Below are 17,729 nucleotides of genomic sequence, written 5' to 3' on the forward strand. Positions count from 1 at the left end.
CTTTCATTATATGTTTATCCACAAGTGAACCATATATGGAGTAACAAACCCGATCACGGACTATGAAATAGCAGTGATTAACATCACATGTTTGCTACATGTTAATACAAGAAAGCACTTGCCTCTTATTGGGAACAAAGTAATAATAATGCAAAAGCCTGATTGAACTCGACAACACAACGCTGGAGAAAGCAAACGATAATATATTCATTCGACAGAAAGATGTTGGAAGATACGTCACGATGTAATTCTTAACATGATTCTTAAAAGGAATCAACCAACCAATGAGGCTTCTAGTCGGATAATTCGAGTCTAGGGAGCGCATGAAAGCAAAAACAATGAGAACTTTACAGCAGCAGCAGCTAAATGCTTTTCATTCATCAGCCCCATTGCTTACCTTGATCTCGAGGAGTCGCTCGACGGGCTGTCTGCAAATTGGGCATCGGTTCGTTTGGAACCTCAAAACTTTTGCACATTCGCTGCACATACACTGCATCGAAAAGGCGGAAATAGTTTCATGTAATTCATACTCCATCAAAACGCGCCTTTGCTTATAAAATGATGAAAGAATCGAGTCTTGAATCAAAACAAAAAAAGTCTCAGATAAAATTTCATTTTTAGTCTGGTAAACTGTAAGGTGTAACACATTCAGTCATGTATCTACGTGATTATAAAAAATAGCCCTGTTTGGATCCTTCTCACAAAATGTTCAATTTTCCAATGAAAATTTCTGAATTTTGAACATTTCGACCATAATTACTCAAATTGATAGTTTGGTAATAACTACAGGGCAGGATGAAATTTCTTTTAACATTTGAAAAAATCAACATCTCATCATATAGCATCCGGAGAGTGTGAACAAGTGTGTACAGAGAGAGGGAGATAGAGAGAAATGAGATAGGATGGTACCATATGTCTACAAGGAAGGACAGTAGTGTCTCGAGGTTCTGAAAGACATATAACACATTCTTTTCCAGGATCATTTCCATCGAATTCATCCTCAACCGAATTTCCAATCCCGTAAATCTCCTGTAACTCGTACCTCATGCCATTCACCCACAATAGTTGCTTCACCACCCTAACTCGATATCTGTCTTTATCCTTTGCAAAAAGGGCTTGAGTTATCTGGGAATTTGTTGATCCGTTGTCTGAATTTCCGCTGTGGTTATTGGGGGATGCCTCTGCCTTAATAGCCAGAGGGTAAATGTCCAAGTCACTATCTTTGGAGAATTCCCTCTCCTCAAACATTCCAAGGTCAATTCCAGTTCCATATGGTTGTTTAAACTTCTGGGCCAGACCTTGTTCAAAATGCACGGTGACGGGTGGGTGCAAGGTTTCTTTCATTGGAGTCAAGCAGCAATCTTCACCCTCCTTAGCAAAGAAAATTATGGTAATTCTGAAAGATACAAGAAAATGGAAGATGAAATAACTCATTGTTCCTTAGGAAAGAGAAGCATCCAACATAACTAAAAGGAGTAAAAACACTGGGAAAACAACTGAAACAAGTTTTATTTGAAGTATGAAGCTCGCAGAGTTGCAAGAAGGAATTTTTGCCATGCCATGAGGCAGTAACCATTTGCATAAGAGTTGAAGTTACACATGTCAAAGCACCCCATGTGCAGGGATGACGCCAAAAAACTGTTTTACATTTCCCAATCTATAATTGGCTAAAATAGTAAATCTCTTATCCCCTTAGAAACCAATAAAACAACAGAAACCTTAATAAAATAACCTCTACCACTCATTATGCATAAAGTAGAAGCTGATAAAAAAATCAAGATCTCAAAGAGAATTGGAATTTCTACATATCACCATGTTTAAATTTGAGCTCTGACTATATAAGCATGTTGTAAAAACAACTTCATCGAAGTACAACCGGGGCTTGAGCCGATCTTCAAAACATTCATTTAAGAATGAAAATCGTCAAGAAAGAAGTGATCCTTTCATCATTTCAGAGGAAGTTAATAAAGTTGCCATAAATAACAGTCCATATAATGACAATAATTTTATCGAGCAATATCTGAACGCTGGCCCTATATTCGTCAAGGACTTTGACATAACGGAATAATGACGGAGCCACAGGGGGCAGGCGGACAATCACTCCCTTCTATTTGTTATATTTTCTGAAAGGCGACTAAAACCTCACAATAACCCAAGCAAAAACAACCAAGTAAATTCAAGGGAGCATTTTTACGTGATATTAGGAGAGTAAATGAATTGAGGAAAATTGCGAGGCTTTTAAACTAGAGCAAATGAATTGAGGAAAATTGCGAGGCTTTTAAACTGGCTCAAATTTTATTTGGCCTATATTCGAAATTATCAAACTCGAGCCCCGCCAAAGATATGGCAACAAACTTTAAATCCAAATTCAAGGTTTTTTCAAATAAAAATGATATTGAGCAAATATTGAGAGTGGATTTTATCGTCACAAAATCCACAAGATTAAGAAGAGTATATAAAGAAAATTTATACCTTCCAGCAACCTCGGCATCGAATGTAAATGCAACGAGATACTTTCCTGGGTTCTCCCCATCGGGCTCGATTCTTAAGGTTTCCTTCTTCAGATTAACATCATTACGAATCGTAACCGCTTTCTGATGTTCCACGTACGGTTGTGCCGGAGGATGCATCACGGGTCCATATGGGTACCTCCCGTGAACCCAATTGACGTGCGCCGCCGCGTGGTGGTGATCGTACGGAGCATGCAAAGGCACCGGCATCGATGCAGGCGGTGGCGGCGGGAAGTAACCCGGGTACTGGTAATAAGGCGGGGCGTTCGGGCTAGGGTATTGCGGTGGAGGGTACGGCGTCGCTGCCGCAAAAACATATCGGTTGGCCGTGATATCCGGTTGCGGATCCTGCGGCGTAGGCGGCGGCGGAGGACTCCGCCGGCCCAGATTTCTCCTCCGCCCGTGCACTCCGTTGCTCCCAATATTACCCATGTTGAATGTAATTCTTGAATTCAATAAGAAAAATGCTTTCTTGAACAAAAAATACAGTTTACAGCATGAGAATTTAGAAGAAGAAAAATCCCCGAAAATCAATTAAGTAATGGAAATGAGGGGATTAATGGAGGTTTGAGTTTATGGGTTTTGTTAGATGTGGGGACGGCAGAAGACAGACAGATGATTGTGAATTGGGAAAATCATCATAAAATATTGGAAATGGAGAAGATTGATGGTACGGTAGACTCGTTAAAATAGGTAAAATACGTTCTGCTTTCTTTTCTCAAATATAACCAAAAATTGACTATTTAAGTCTGACTGTATTTGGAAATAGAAAACATAAATAAGCTTTTATTTCTTCGAAATAGTTTTAATTATTGAAGTATCAATATTATAAATATTATGTAACTATTTTATCATTTCCTAGTTTTTTTTTTTTAAGGAAATTGCTAGTAATATTTTAGACGTAACTAGCGATTTTTGCACTTGAGACGAGTGCATATTTATAAACTAGTGGATTTGTATAATATTTTTTTATAATTCATTTGATTTATATTTAAACGAGGATCAAAATATAATAATAAGAAATAGTGAGAGATTACCCGGTAATTTTGAGAATTGAACCTATAACTTAATACATAAGAAACAAAGACTCTATCCGCTGAACTACACGTAACTTGCATTAAAATTTTAACATTTTATTAATATGTAAAATTATTAAAATAGATCATGACACCAAAAGTTAGTTACTCTCAGTGCTTCAAACTTAATAATATAGTATAGAAGTATAGATTTAAGATAAAAGTATAATTTTATATTTATATAGAGCGTATTATGTTGTTATAATTTATGAACATTGGAATAATTATTTAAAATAGAAATCAACTAAATTGATTATAAATCATACAATTTAAAAATTTACAAATTCTAGAAAAACCGAAATTCAAATTAGAAATTTAATGAAATGTCATAATCTATGCAAAATGTAAATGTATTTTATATTTTTACAGGTTCCTTAAATTAAAATTAAAATTTTAATTAGAATATGAATAATCTTGAAATTAATTTTTTATTAGGTTGATGAATATATTAATATTGATAACTATTTACTTTTATAATATATTATTTGGCAAAAACTTGTGTGAGACGGTTTCACAAGTCGTATTTGTGAGACGGATATCTTATTTGGGTCATCCATAAAAAATTATTACTTTTTATGCTAAGAGTATTATTTTTTATTGTAAATATGGGTAGGGTTGACTCGTCTCACAGAGACGGATCTCACATGAGACCCACTCATATTATTTTTGATGAGAAATTACTAATTTTGGAAAAAAACTATATTTTTATATATATAGGTTATGCCTTGCCATTGTTTTATAACTAATTAAGAATCACCACAAAATAATTATAATTACCCAAAAATGACAAATATTTTTAATATAATTGTTATTTGTATAAAAATTGGTTTAATTAAAATAAGTAATTTCAAAATACCTATATTCAACTAAGTAATTACAAACTAGCAAGGAAAACAAATACTTTAAAAATAATAGCAAATTTTTTTTTTGTGCAATGGAACTAGCATAGATCAAGTTTTTCACAACCGTATGTTATTGTTAATTGGGCTTTATAATTTTTTTTGGACTATATCCAAAAGACTCATATCATTGAAGATAATTTTCACTTTATAAACTCTAGCCAGACCAGAGTACTCTAGTCCGAACATGGTCCTCTAGTCCGAACATGGTCCTCTCGTCCGGACAAACCATCTAGACTCATTCCATCAAGTCAAAATCTTCACAGGAAAAACACACATCTGTGCTCGTAGATTGTCCACCCAAGCTCACCTAATCTATCCGAGCATCATCAATAACCATTTATAAATTCCAATTTCCATTATTATATTATTAATTTATAATTATCTTGAATATGTTTATAAATTGTTCTTTAGCTCGTTTTTCCTTGAAATTAATCATAATGAATAAACCGGGGCCAAAATACTTTGATTTCGTTAGACTGCATAAGGCTCTATAAGTTTAGTACAAAGTATATGTTGTTCGAATTAATAGAGTAGATAAGTTTTTTTTATTAATGATCAGGAGTTCGATTTCTCCTAAAATCTTTTCTGATGAGTTTGTCACATAGGGCTTACCCGGTGTGGTTTAGTCGACTAATATAGTTTGCAAACTATTGCGTTATTCCAAAAGTTTACTCAGTGTGCACCGAAAATAGCGATTGCGGGTTGTCATGTCATAAATTTTTTTTAGTACAAATAAGGATTATTTGTTTTAATTCGATCGATAATCATTGAATGGATCAATTTACTTGTCTAGATATGTATCTTCTTCAAAAAATTATTAAAATAAATATTCGAACCAGTTGTATTATTAATTTTTAATGAAATACATGGATCGCGCCTTTATTTGAACGTTATTGAGCCGAATTGGACTTTAATAGTTGGGAATCTCAAATAATTGAGCGCTTTCAAAATCTTCTTCTCAAAGAACATTTTTCAAAACTAAATTTTGGAAAATAATTATTATCTCGTGAAAGCATGGAGATTCCTGGCAAGTAATTATTGTAAATGTTGGAAAAACAATCGAAACATGTCACTCAAAATATTATATGATTTAAAATATTTGTTATAAATCGATAATTGCTCCATCTTACGCTAAATATGTTGAGTTAAAGACACATAATAAAAAACAATAATATATAATTCGATCAAATAATAAGACTAAAATATTCATAACTACTTAAATAATATTTGTCTTTACCATCTTGATATCAACAATATTAATTAAATTTTCACAATATATAAAGATAGTTAACTATGTATTTCTCAATTAAAATCATAACCAATACGTTTAAATTTCCTTATAACATAATTATATGAGAAGTATTCATTAAATTCAAGTCAAAGAAACTTATTTCTTTGGGTTTATATTGATACTGCTTTGAAATCCAATTGAATATAAAGTACAGAAACTTGTTTCAGCAGTTTATTGCGACAAATTAAGAGCCCCTTTCTGGTAGATGAGATCCTACCTATGTGGGCACTACCCTCACTTCATTTCAATGGGTAAGATCTTGCCACACATATAATTTCAAAAAAAAAAGTGAGTCCTATATATGCATAGGCAAATCTTGGCCATACATCTTATCATGAAGGTAATGTCCACATGGGTACATTTCTCATCACATTCATCAATCCTACTTAAACAATCAGAAAGATTTCCTTAAAACACGTGATATTCTACTCAAAATAGTATGATCAAATCCTTACCAAAATGAATATATATATAAAGGATCTTCAAATAAATCACAGGAATGTACCTAGACATGACTTATCATTGAATATTTATCAAATATTTCCAATAATAAAGATATGTATGATTGAAAAGTTGTTCATTGCCTAAGGTTGATGGGTGGTGCGCCATTGATTTCAATTGCTTCCCTCTCTCCTATGGCCCATCCAGGTGAGGGGAGGATGAACTGCCATTTTGGCAGTTTCCCCCAATAGGGCCTTCAAAAGTCTCTTGGTGAATTTAGGAAGATTCTGCCAACACTGGAATGCTAGATCCTGCTGCGTAGGTGTTGCTCCGGTAAACCCAAATAAAGAACATAATGGATTTTAAACCGTTTCACGAACAAAACGTTAGAACTTTTTGATGATCGAGTTAGATGATATAAAGATAAAAGATTTCTAATAGTCAAATTGAATTACTCAACTCCACAATGAGGAGATTTGGCCTAGTATTTAATATACAATTTTTTTATTTATAATATCCAATAGATGCGTAAATCTTCATCGATACACAGATAAATATACACGATAGATATATAATATATCAAAAGTGTATATATATATTCCAAAATCAAACAAAAACCTTGATATTTAACTCTCATATTTTCTTTTTAATTATTCTATTTTTGCAGGCTGCTCTCCAATATTGACAGCCCATTATTTGTGAATTATTAAAATTTGAAATTTTCAAATAATTTAAAATATCTGACCCAGTCTTGACGCTATTTTTGACGTTTATCATAATAATTATTAGCACTATGATTATTATTTAATAGTAAATGTCGATGGTTTTGTTTACTAACTTCAACTCCAACACGAATTTACAAATTATTTTGTCTACTGTTCTGTATAATTAAAAACTGGTATATTTTAAAAGTCATTAATTAGTACCAATATATTGGACAACTTACTGCATGCATTTAGAGTTCATTTTTTTTTTATAAAGTAAATATAAAATATTTTTCATATTTATTTAATTTGATAGGATAATTTTTATGTTTTGCGTTTTTTTAAATAAAATTTACCTTATTCTGTTTTTTTTCTTTTCAGATTTTATTTTATTCTTGTTTTTTATGTACTTTTATTGTTTGATCAGAATATTTTTTAAAAAACAATTAATGAAACCTATAATGAGAGTCGATTTTGATATGCTACACACCTACCGTCAGGGGCGGATGTACATGTCCTTCTACCTGGGCTTTAGCCCGGGTGGTCCAAATTTTTTTAAAAAATTTATATGTAAATTCATGTATAATTTTGGATAAATTTGATATTAGTCCGGGTAGATCAATTTAAAATATTAAAAGATGTCAGAGTTTAAAATTCTAGCCCGGGTAACGCCAGATTCCTGGCTCCGCCACTGCCTACCGTACACACCTATGTGAACACCGATGAGGTGTCACTCACCCATGGGATACACAATTTTTTTATATTTCATCACATTCAATGGGTGAGTGACACATCATCGGTGCTCACATAAGTGTGCACATTATATATATATATATATATATATTATATATATTCATTTTATATATATATATATATTATATATATTCATTTTATATATATATATATATATTATATATATTCATTTTATCTAAATACTTCCATCGATCATAACAATAACAATATTATAATATACTTATCATTTATCCCAAAACACCAGCATGTGCTAAAATAGGAAATATTTTTCTAGACTCTGATGGATAAAATTAAGGGAAGGAAAATAGTTAAGTAAAGTTTGATTCTAATTTTAGGAAAATTGCAAATTTGGTTATTTATGTTTGTATTTTTACGATTTTAGTTCCCCATATATATTATCAATTTTCAGTTTTAACATATTATCTTTTGTTTGTTTTTTATTTTATTTTAGTCCGTATTCTGCACGAAGCTAACGTGGAAGTACTGTGGAGCTAATCTGGCGCACGAAACACTTTTATGGAAGAAAGACTAAAAATACAATTCAAAAGACCAAATTTGTCAAAATTAACAGATACATAAATAAAATTTAATTTTGAACTAACATAGGAAATTAAGAGCAAATATAAAGGGGGAAAAATCAATTTTCCCTCGATTTTTCTTTAGTTAGAAAAAGTATTCCGTTCCACCAACCTCGTGTCTCCATTCAGTATTTTCATAAATTCTTTTGCCTCGAATTCTCACTTAGACCCAATCATTCTAAAACTTTTTTTGACTAAAATTCATTAATTTAAAAGCAAGACCAACTAAAAAAAATAAAAATAGGAGGAGAGGGAAATAAGAAGCAATAAAAACTATAGGATACTCAAATCGTAAATGTATTCAAATACAATTAATTAATTTATGCCAAAATATCCTTAAAATCTGGACGGGATCCATAATAGGGTATGAAATTTTTTTCAGAACTACACTTTCGAATTGTAAATACAAATTTTAAATATAATAATATTTAATTTTGAAAAATATTTATATTGCGGTCGAATAATAAGATGAAAATATTTATGTTCTTAGTTGTGACAGTCGATGAGACAAATAACATGGCCAAGTAAATGATATTGGACGATGTTGCCGCTTAATCAAGACATGAGCAGAGATGTAAGAAATTACATCATTGGCGAACATGCACGTGCAATATAAATACATCAATATAGAGATTCAGAGTAGGTCTTTTGTGAGACGGTCTCACGAATCTTTATCTGTGATACGAATCAATCCTACCGATATTTACGATAAAAAGTAATACTTTTTCATGGATTGCCCAAATAAGAGATCTGTCTCACAAAATACGACCCGTGAGATCGTCTCACACAAGTTTTTGCTATAAAATTTAATATACACAGATTATAATTTCGTAATAGTTAATAAACTCATATTTTAATGTTAATAATACAAAATAACCTATTTGAAATTCGAAAATATTGTTTCCACGTATGAATATAGATTCTCGAATTTTCCATCTTAAAGTCAAATTCAACGGGTGTTGCCTATAAATCTACGATAAAAATAAACTATCCATATTCCATCTTTATCCCTACTCTCCTCCCACCCTCAATGGTCCGATCATCTTTTACATAATTCATATCGATAATATTAAAATCTTATTATAATCACAATCCCATCAAGAAAATCCACAAATCAAGACCAAGCTTTACAGAAGTCTCGGCAAAAAAATCAACATAAGAAGGGAAAAAAAAACAATCGAAGCATGAAACAGCTCGTTTCCTCTTTTTGGGATTGTTTTCATCCAGCTCCTCTTTTGGTAATGAATTGTAATGGAGAAGATGATAAAGAAGAAGAAGAGCAAGTTGTTCGAAGTCAAACAATCCGAAGCCCAAATCTCCGTGTGTTTTCTTACAATGAACTCAAAGCTGCCACTCGGGGATTCAAGAACAAGATTGGGCAAGGTGGGTTCGGTTCAGTTTACAAGGTAATAATAAATATTAACAATGATGTCGAATATTACTATCGTTTCCCAGTCTTGTACGTGGTGAATCCTCAAAGTCAACTGTGTGAAAATCTACAGGGGCGGCTTATAGGTGACAAGTTCGTGGCCGTTAAGGTTTTGTCAGTGGAAGTGGAATCAATGCGTGGGGAGAGGGAGTTTGTATCTGAGATAACTGCATTGTCTGATTTAAGACATGAGAATCTTGTTACTCTCAAAGGGTGTTGTGTAGATGGAGCTCAAAGGCTTCTGGTGTATGATTATATGGAAAATAACAGCCTCAACCATACATTTCTCGGTATAAAGTCGTATCCCTTCCGCTGTTTTCTGGGGATGAACATGAGATGTGGTGATAATCTATATATATACCTGTGTTTTCGAATCATTGCTAAATCCTCTTATGTCAAATGCTTGATATGCGCATAGAATTTTTGCACGTGTATATATGTATGTATTATCCTAGTATATATGTGGAACTCCTATCGCTTCGTTCTTAATTCGTTTTGTGGAATTGGGACTTGTATCAACTCAGATGAGGTTCATTCATCTATGTTCTCTTGATGAATAGGGAGTGAGAAGAACAGGGTGAAATTTACATGGGAATTGAGAAAACGTGTTACCTTAGGTACTGCGGAAGGACTATGTTACCTGCACGAAGTAATTAATCCTCATATTGTGCATCGGGATATCAAGGGCAGTAATATACTTCTCGATCAGAATTTCACACCAAAACTCGCGGATTTCGGCTTGGCTCGGCTGTTTAGGGACGACATATCGCACATTAGTACCCGTGTTGCTGGCACATTGTGAGTAGGAACTGAAATTAGATACTATTGGGATGTTTCTTCTTGAATCAGATTCGATTACTTATTCGAGTTTTGTTGCTGACGGGTTCCTTTTTTTTTTTTTTGTGGAATCTGTAAAAAGAGGGTATCTATCACCAGAATATGCCCACAGTGGTCGTCTTACCCGAAAATCCGACGTTTATAGCTTTGGAGTACTGCTGCTGGAAATAGTCAGTGGCCATCCTGTTGTGGATTACCACCTGCAACATGAGGAGCAGTATCTAGTAGACAAGGTACCAAGACATAATCAAAATTCAATCCTATACTACGAACTATAATCCTTAGCAGAAACTGAGTAAATGAGTCTCTTTTTCGCACACATATTTATGTATACATATATACCTGTTGCAGGCATGGGAACTGCATAATGCCAAGAACCTTGTAGAGTTGGTGGATTCGGTGTTAAACGGAGATTTCCCCGAAAAAGAAGCGGTTCGGTTTTTGAAAGTTGGGTTGCTTTGTGTGCAAGAGACTACCAGGCTCAGGCCTACCATGTCCACTGCTATCAAGATGTTGAAAAACGAGACTGATACTGAAAACATCGAGATATCACGGCCTGGGCGCATAGCTGATCTTATGGATGTTAAGATACAGCAGAAACATTCGTCACATTCTTCTTCTTCTTCTTCATCAGCATCCATCAGTACAGGGAGTTTTGCAGCACGATGATGCTCGGTTTCTTAGACGCACCAGCATAATCTTGGAGCTGAAGATTCTGGCAATGTAAATTAGGATAGGTATTGAGGTACATAAGGTTTTCCAATGTGTTGTTTGAGTTCTTTAACCGTTGACTATAATATTTTTCTGAGTAGAAATTCGTATAGAAACATTATATGCATTCTTCTAAAAGCTCTTCCTCACGGTTCCTAAGATCAAAGCAACTCATCTCTACGAACGAATTCAAGATATCGTACCGGATCAAGATCATATAACAGTAGAGCTCAAAGTCATCATTTTTCAATTGTTGTTCTACACAGATAACTACACAAAATAACACGATCAACTAGTTACTCCTATCGCTTGAACTTTACCCTCAATAAGAACTAGTGAATGGTTCCTATTTTTGTATTGCACAGTTCAAAGAAAAATCTAACTCAAACTCTATAAAAAGACAACAAGAAGAAAATATACGTGAAAATTACTAACAACGCTTGCATAGCTCCTGGCAAGCCATTCGCAAAGGCCACCGCCCTTCGATGGACTCCACGAATGGCATACAAGGAGCCAGGCACAGCGAACTTGGTAACTTCATACGTGAACGGATAATTCAGTCGTCAAAATATACAAAGACCACTCCATGAATCAAATCCGAACTAGCTTATACTTGACAATTTTAATGAGATAGGACTATAGGAAATGTATCAATATAGATAAATGAAAATGGTTACCCGGAGATATAGGTGTTGGAATAAAAAGCATAAAAATTAGGGCCCATATGAATTTTTCCTTATCAGTCACTTTTCCTGTCAAAAAGAAAAACAAGAAGCTTTTGAGTTGGCAGCAATGTATAAAGCTAATTCACTTCACCTGTAACCATCATTTCTTGTTCCATCTTTTATCACAATGTAGGCACCAAAAGGCCCCATCACTAACAAGGAAGCTCCACCCGCGGATGCTCTAATATTTTATTTTTCGATTGAATTTCGGGTCGTTAAATATCAAAAAATCGTCAAAAATTCCTTTATAGCATCTTAATCATGGTTTATGGAACAACCAATCAGGAACGGAGCCAGAATTTCAACTTTAGACGAGGGGGGCGATTGGCCAACTTTCCATATTTTAATCCCAAAACATACCTTTTGATGTTTCCATTAAAAATATAACCGAAGAAGCCTAAAAAGGCAGAACTTCAGCTATGACTGATACTGGGAATTAAGGGGTATTACTATAGGATAGTTTGTGTAAAAAATGAACCAAGAATATCACTCCCGATGTAACATAGAATGAGCTTATTATTACTATAATGTACGAAATGGAGTAGGTGATAGTAGATACCTTGAATTTGATACGATTTTTTTATTTATCATAATAATGCATTTTTAAATATATTAATGTTACAAGAATGTAAACGATAGATCATGTTTATATTCTACGCACATAGGAAGTTGACATCAATCCATATCAAATTAATAGTCATTTAAGGCTATGGGCTTAGTCGTAAACATGAAATTAAATATACTATGCATTAAACAATGTTGATGATTTTCATGATAACGATAATTAAACTTTTGACTTGGATACCTTTTGAAATTTTGTCATTTCCTCTTCCTCATATTTCATATCCAATAATGGCCTTGACCTTCTATACTTCCCTTTCAAATATTTATTGTATCTTTGGAGTTCTTTCAATAGGAAAATTTTAAAATTGGTACGATAAGATTATAAGTCAGCTTATTATAAGGAATTTTCATCATCCGATTGGTTAAATACGATCTTGGTGCAATAGATTTAGTTCATTTTTACACATTTAATAATATTTTCTCAGGATTTTCAAATTTAGACGGACATGTCTGCGAGTTGAATAATTTCATCAATATTCGAAGCCTTTTCAGTAGTTGGACAAAAATGGTACTAAATATGTAAAAAAAAAAAACCAATTTTTTGCTAAAAAGATCAAATTTTGATTAATTAATGAACCCAAACTTATGCAGGTCAACTTACATAATGATTATTTGGTTTTTTACACTTCCAATTATATTAGTGTGTGTGTGTGTGTGTGTGTGTGTGTTCATCTTTTTTGGTAAATTCATAACCAAAGAAGCAATTTTAATTATAATATGTTCACGTGAAACCAAAACATTTCGTACTTCTTGTTGGAAACTTATGCGTGACCTTATTTGGATTCTTATCCAGCGCTCAAAAGCAATGTTCCTTTCCCCTTTGTATGTGTCTGATTCGGAAGTTTTTGTATGGGAGACATCGGGATTCTTGTTTTCTAGAGGTAACCAAGGCCAAATCAGACGGGCTCAGGATACAAGGTCTGTAGTTTACGGGATTGGATATCTCAATCCAAAACCGAAGAGAATTAAACTGGACTAAAACATAATTGAATTCAATATTTTTTTTTCCCAACCATTATATATATTAAAAAGGTTATTTATGAAACAAAGTAATAGAAAACTAAATATAATATCAGATCAGATGCAACCATATTGGATTAAAATGCTTTCGGATGGTCTATTTGCAAGCAATTCAATCTGATTTGATATTGATGCCGGATCCGGTTCGATCCAAAAGCGATCAAACAAGCTCCATATTGAATCAGATTAATTCGGACCGGTTCCGAATTGATCTAGTATGATAAGCATCTTTAGTTCAATGCTGAAGAGAATCTGACCAGAATCACACTAAGGTCAACGATCCGGTTCACGGGGCAATTGGTTCAAGGTTCGGAACCAAAATTGTATCTGGAGCCGAAACCACTAGTTCTGGAAATCGGTCTGTCACTTACGATTCTGGGTTGGGGAAGCCCAACCCTTCAAGACGTTGGTTCCAATCTGGAAACCATCGGTTAATGAACCAGATTCAGTCTATTACCCACTGAATCATAGCTTCATGACTATAAAATTGCAACTACTCTTTATAAACAAACGTTAATGTTTAAATAAGAAAAAATTGTAATTTTAGTTTGTATGCTGGAAATTGTATGTTTTAAGTTTTAGTTTTATAACTTAATAATGGTTGATTTTAATATAGTAACTTAATTTTTTCAGGTTTTGGTCCTTTTTTCGACATAAGTAAATTAATCATCCGATATTGTTTATTTGTTATTGACGATCTTCGACATAGCTAATGTTGCGAGAATTAACCTATATTACACATATTACAATAAATCTAAACAAAAAAAAAGTCAAAACGATACCAAGTTTTTAAAAAATGAGAGGTAAAAAGCTTTTCGTTTCTCTTTTTTTTTGCTTAGATATATTTTTAATGTGTATAATACATGTTTTATTCTCGTCACATGAACCGTGTTAGATAGCATTAATGCCAAATAACCAATATTGGGTGGATCTAATGGTTTTGGCCGAAAAAGGACTTAAAAAAAAAATCCCAATTTATTAGAGGAAAACCAAACATTGACAAAGTATATTACTAAAACCAAAACCGTGCCGGTTTAAGGACTAATATTGTAATTTTCTCTTTAAATAATAAAGATTATTATTAATTTTTCAGTGCAAATAGTGGTGAAGGTAGCAAAGATCTTGTTATATTGCTCTTATGATGCCGGTTTTCGACAAGTGATAATGGCGAATTTGATCAGGCCCTTCTTGTATCCTTCCACCATCAACGGCATGGCCAACGCTCCCTTCATCGTCTTCCACCCTGTCAAGAAGATAGGCACGAAACTTTTGCAGATTAAGACACAACAAATGCATAGTTATTGGATCCAGAATGAGAATAAATTTTTGAGTTACCACTTCTTAACAAAGAAGTGATGCCTCTCCATGTCAATGCTGATCTTATCACCGCTGGCCAGAATGGAGCAACAAACTCAGACCAGTCTGCAGCCTTAATATCCTGCAAATAAGTTTCAAGAATCAAGATTTAGGGCGTATCTTACCTGTCAAATTGAAATATACATGCATAAAAAATCAAAGTTTAGCCCAGTTTTCTTGAATAATCAACTATTTTACTTTTTAAGCGGCAGAGCCGAACTTCTTCATTCAATAGCCATGTCAGAATATAAAACTATTGACTGTGTCAGCTCCAAGAGCTCGAACATGGGACAGACAATTTTATCATATTATCAGAGTCAAGGGGAGAAGGTTCAAACTTTTGGTAAGCAAAGGAAAATACTGTTGTGACGTCGAGAAACATTGATATGTCAGGTGACACGTCAACACTCCATCAAAAAAGAGCCAAAAACCAAAATACAACCCAACTTAAACAATAAAATCTTAAATTTGAAGACTTACATGACCAAATCAAAAAATAGACGAACTCAGAAGATCATAGACTATTATTCCTAGTATATATGCTGATAGATCAAAAGCTGAAATTAAATTTCTCGTGACAAGAATAACGTGGCTCATTAAGGGAGGACTGGAGATCACCTCGAGGGAGAGGGATTGAAGTAATTTTATGTAATCAGCAATAGAGAACCATGCCGGGAGGTAGTAAGCATCACATATCTTGTTTAGTAGTGCAGTCTCCTGTGGAGTCAGGGATTCTTCGGAAGGAGACAGATCCCTATGACACCATGTGATTATGATTATGGTTCCTCCAGGGGCAGCCACCCGAGCAAGCTCATTAACGAACTACGCACCATAGCAAAATCACAAACAAATCAGTCACTTATAAATGGGAAATACCCGAATCTGCAGTAAAACAGATGGTCAAAAAGAACAGAAAGAACCTTTGCTTTGTCGGGCATATGTTCCCCACTCTCCATGGACCAAACCAAATCGAATTTGCCATCTGGAAATGGCTGATTCAACGCATCCGCAACTTGAAATGAAACCTGAAATAATTTTTTTCCTTGTTTATTGATCACAAGGAGCTCTATCAAAATTAAACATGTTCTTTCATAGCTTGAAATTCTACACAAATTCCTAAAGAAGGTACTGAGAAAATTGAAATGCTTTATGTGCCTTGCCAACTAATCCTTGAGCAGCCGCAAGTGCTTGAGCCCTCTGTGCCTGCACAGGGCTAAGGGTGATGCCTAGGCATTCGGCCTCATATTTTCTTGCCAAGTACCTTGAACTGCCTCCTATTCCACATCCCACATCAACAATTTTTCTTGGTTTTTGCAATGAATTATCTGCTGAATCATCTGCAAATTTTCCCACCACCCCACCAAGTACAGATAAATCAATGAAACGCTAGCCAAGAAAGTGAACATAAGCTCAAAATAGGGGAAATGAGGTAATTTGGAGTCAATTAATTCCTAAATGGAAAACAAGAAACCATCCCAATTTTACTATTTTGTTCATAAAAAAAACTTAAAATAATCAATATAAAAACTCCACCTCAAACTCAACTCAGACATAAAACTCTAACTCAAAACTCCACACAAATGTGTAAAACTTGACCCAAATATGAAAACTCTAATTCAAATGTGAAAAAATCGACCCAAATATGAAAAAATCGACTCAAATATTAAAAATTCAACCCATGCTCAACTCAAATATGAAAAGTTCCATCCAAACTTGATCTAAAATGTGAAAAAACTCGATTTATATATAATATATATATATATAATTATTTACGTAAATATTCAATCAAATGTGTATAGTGCAGTGATAAGATGGTGTGATGTGAAAAATACAACTTGAATTTGGATTAAATTAAAATATGATGATATATTTGTATTTTATTTTATCAATCATATTAAAAGATCATTCTTGGACCAAATAAAAAAAAAGATTCTCCTCAGTCAAAATAAATTAGTGAAAATTCATATATATTTCAATGAACGTTCAAAATATGCAAATTAATACATTGTGCCATTCTTTCACACATTATGTTTATACCAAATTGCTCTACTGACCCGAAACTGAGGCGAAGCGCAGCGACTCCTCGATCATCCGGATTTGAGCCAACCGGTGGTCCGATTCCGAGACATCGGATCCCGGGTCGTAGAATCCGTGGTGCATGTGGTCCCCCCATATGTCCTCCCAGATTCCCGAAGATTCGTCGTACAACTCCGCTATCCCATTCTGCAGCTTCTCCGTCGCCGCCGCCGCGTTCACGATCATTCTTCTCCGCCTCCTGCCGCCAATCTTCAGCGATGATATCTTCCTATTGTGACCAACTAGCCCCGCGAATTTCAGGACCACTATATGGGAGCTGCTCGTGTACACTGGTGGGCAACCATTCGTCAGCTGCCCGCCATACACCCACGTGCTGCACTCTGCACAGCTACCCATTTTCAAGGTCTCTGATTAAAATTCAAAATCTAACGAAAAAGCAATTTCGGAGAAGATGAGATAATGATTGGTTATGGATCTCCCCGATAATAGGAGATGGGAAAACCGTATTCGTAGGAAAGGATAATGGTACAACAATTTCTTCACATTTTGTAATTATAAATCATCAGAGGATTGGAAAGCGCGCAAATTTAGAAACCCGACAAGAGTTTATATCATTTCTATATATATTTAAATTATGAATATGAAAATTTAAGTAACAATTCAATAAATAATATATAAAGTATAATACACAATTTAAAATTGATAACTCAGAGAAAAAAACAGATTTTTTTTTTT

The 17,729-nt window shown here is 33.9% G+C and overlaps 3 protein-coding genes and 2 long non-coding RNA genes across 7 annotated transcripts; 1 reads left to right on the forward strand and 4 right to left on the reverse strand.

The window, feature by feature from the left end:
* Nucleotides 1–58: 58 nt before the first annotated feature.
* On the reverse strand, nucleotides 59–3,166 carry LOC140971176 (probable E3 ubiquitin-protein ligase LOG2). Its single transcript, XM_073433296.1, has 3 exons — nucleotides 2,473–3,166; nucleotides 910–1,396; nucleotides 59–490 (listed from the first exon to the last, which is right to left on the reverse strand). The coding sequence occupies exons 1-3, from the start codon at nucleotides 2,940–2,942 to the stop codon at nucleotides 374–376; spliced, it is 1,074 nt and encodes a 357-aa protein (XP_073289397.1). The 5' UTR covers nucleotides 2,943–3,166; the 3' UTR covers nucleotides 59–373.
* A 6,087-nt stretch (nucleotides 3,167–9,253) lies between these two features.
* LOC140971180 (putative serine/threonine-protein kinase) lies at nucleotides 9,254–11,624 on the forward strand. Of its 2 annotated transcripts, XM_073433299.1 has the most exons (5): nucleotides 9,257–9,661; nucleotides 9,758–9,974; nucleotides 10,245–10,482; nucleotides 10,604–10,754; nucleotides 10,873–11,624. In XM_073433299.1, the coding sequence occupies exons 1-5, from the start codon at nucleotides 9,440–9,442 to the stop codon at nucleotides 11,188–11,190; spliced, it is 1,146 nt and encodes a 381-aa protein (XP_073289400.1). In that variant the 5' UTR covers nucleotides 9,257–9,439; the 3' UTR covers nucleotides 11,191–11,624. The 2 variants fall into 2 exon arrangements, with proteins under 2 accessions (XP_073289399.1, XP_073289400.1); XM_073433298.1 differs by having other exon boundaries at nucleotides 9,254–9,974.
* LOC140971181 (uncharacterized) lies at nucleotides 10,321–11,010 on the reverse strand. The gene is made up of 2 exons (XR_012174258.1): nucleotides 10,864–11,010; nucleotides 10,321–10,721 (listed from the first exon to the last, which is right to left on the reverse strand). It is a non-coding gene; the product is annotated as an uncharacterized lncRNA (long non-coding RNA).
* On the reverse strand, nucleotides 11,097–12,430 carry LOC140971183 (uncharacterized). Its single transcript, XR_012174259.1, has 3 exons — nucleotides 12,318–12,430; nucleotides 11,910–12,138; nucleotides 11,097–11,236 (listed from the first exon to the last, which is right to left on the reverse strand). It is a non-coding gene; the product is annotated as an uncharacterized lncRNA (long non-coding RNA).
* Nucleotides 12,431–14,616: 2,186 nt separating this feature from the next.
* LOC140971184 (gamma-tocopherol methyltransferase, chloroplastic) lies at nucleotides 14,617–17,540 on the reverse strand. Of its 2 annotated transcripts, none has more exons than XM_073433301.1 (6): nucleotides 17,012–17,540; nucleotides 16,113–16,282; nucleotides 15,878–15,982; nucleotides 15,576–15,779; nucleotides 14,937–15,039; nucleotides 14,617–14,844 (listed from the first exon to the last, which is right to left on the reverse strand). In XM_073433301.1, exons 1-6 carry the CDS (start codon nucleotides 17,388–17,390, stop codon nucleotides 14,738–14,740), a joined length of 1,068 nt encoding a protein of 355 aa, XP_073289402.1. In that variant the 5' UTR covers nucleotides 17,391–17,540; the 3' UTR covers nucleotides 14,617–14,737. The 2 variants fall into 2 exon arrangements, with proteins under 2 accessions (XP_073289402.1, XP_073289401.1); XM_073433300.1 differs by having other exon boundaries at nucleotides 16,113–16,294; nucleotides 17,012–17,536.
* Nucleotides 17,541–17,729: the final 189 nt, after the last annotated feature.

Source organism: Primulina huaijiensis, chromosome 2 (genome assembly GCF_012295235.1).
Source record: "Primulina huaijiensis isolate GDHJ02 chromosome 2, ASM1229523v2, whole genome shotgun sequence".
In the NCBI taxonomy this organism is placed as follows: Eukaryota; Viridiplantae; Streptophyta; class Magnoliopsida; order Lamiales; family Gesneriaceae; genus Primulina; species Primulina huaijiensis.

Bases quoted from the DNA above. Each gene is read 5' to 3' on its own strand.
- LOC140971176 (XM_073433296.1), bottom strand. From the start codon at position 2,942: ATGGGTAATATTGGGAGCAACGGAGTGCACGGGCGGAGGAGAAATCTG. The intron at 1,397-2,472 runs GTATAAATTTTC...TGTATCTTTCAG, and splicing joins GATGCCGAGGTTGCTGGAAG to AATTACCATAATTTTCTTTG. The intron at 491-909 runs GTACCATCCTAT...TTTTCGATGCAG, and splicing joins TCCTTCCTTGTAGACATATG to TGTATGTGCAGCGAATGTGC.
- LOC140971180 (XM_073433298.1), top strand. From the start codon at position 9,440: ATGAAACAGCTCGTTTCCTCTTTTTGGGATTGTTTTCATCCAGCTCCT. The intron at 9,975-10,244 runs GTATAAAGTCGT...CTTGATGAATAG, and splicing joins CCTCAACCATACATTTCTCG to GGAGTGAGAAGAACAGGGTG. The intron at 10,755-10,872 runs GTACCAAGACAT...TACCTGTTGCAG, and splicing joins AGCAGTATCTAGTAGACAAG to GCATGGGAACTGCATAATGC.
- LOC140971184 (XM_073433300.1), bottom strand. From the start codon at position 17,390: ATGGGTAGCTGTGCAGAGTGCAGCACGTGGGTGTATGGCGGGCAGCTG. The intron at 16,295-17,011 runs GTCAGTAGAGCA...GAAAATTTGCAG, and splicing joins GCGCTTCGCCTCAGTTTCGG to ATGATTCAGCAGATAATTCA. The intron at 15,780-15,877 runs GTTCTTTCTGTT...TATGGTGCGTAG, and splicing joins ATATGCCCGACAAAGCAAAG to TTCGTTAATGAGCTTGCTCG.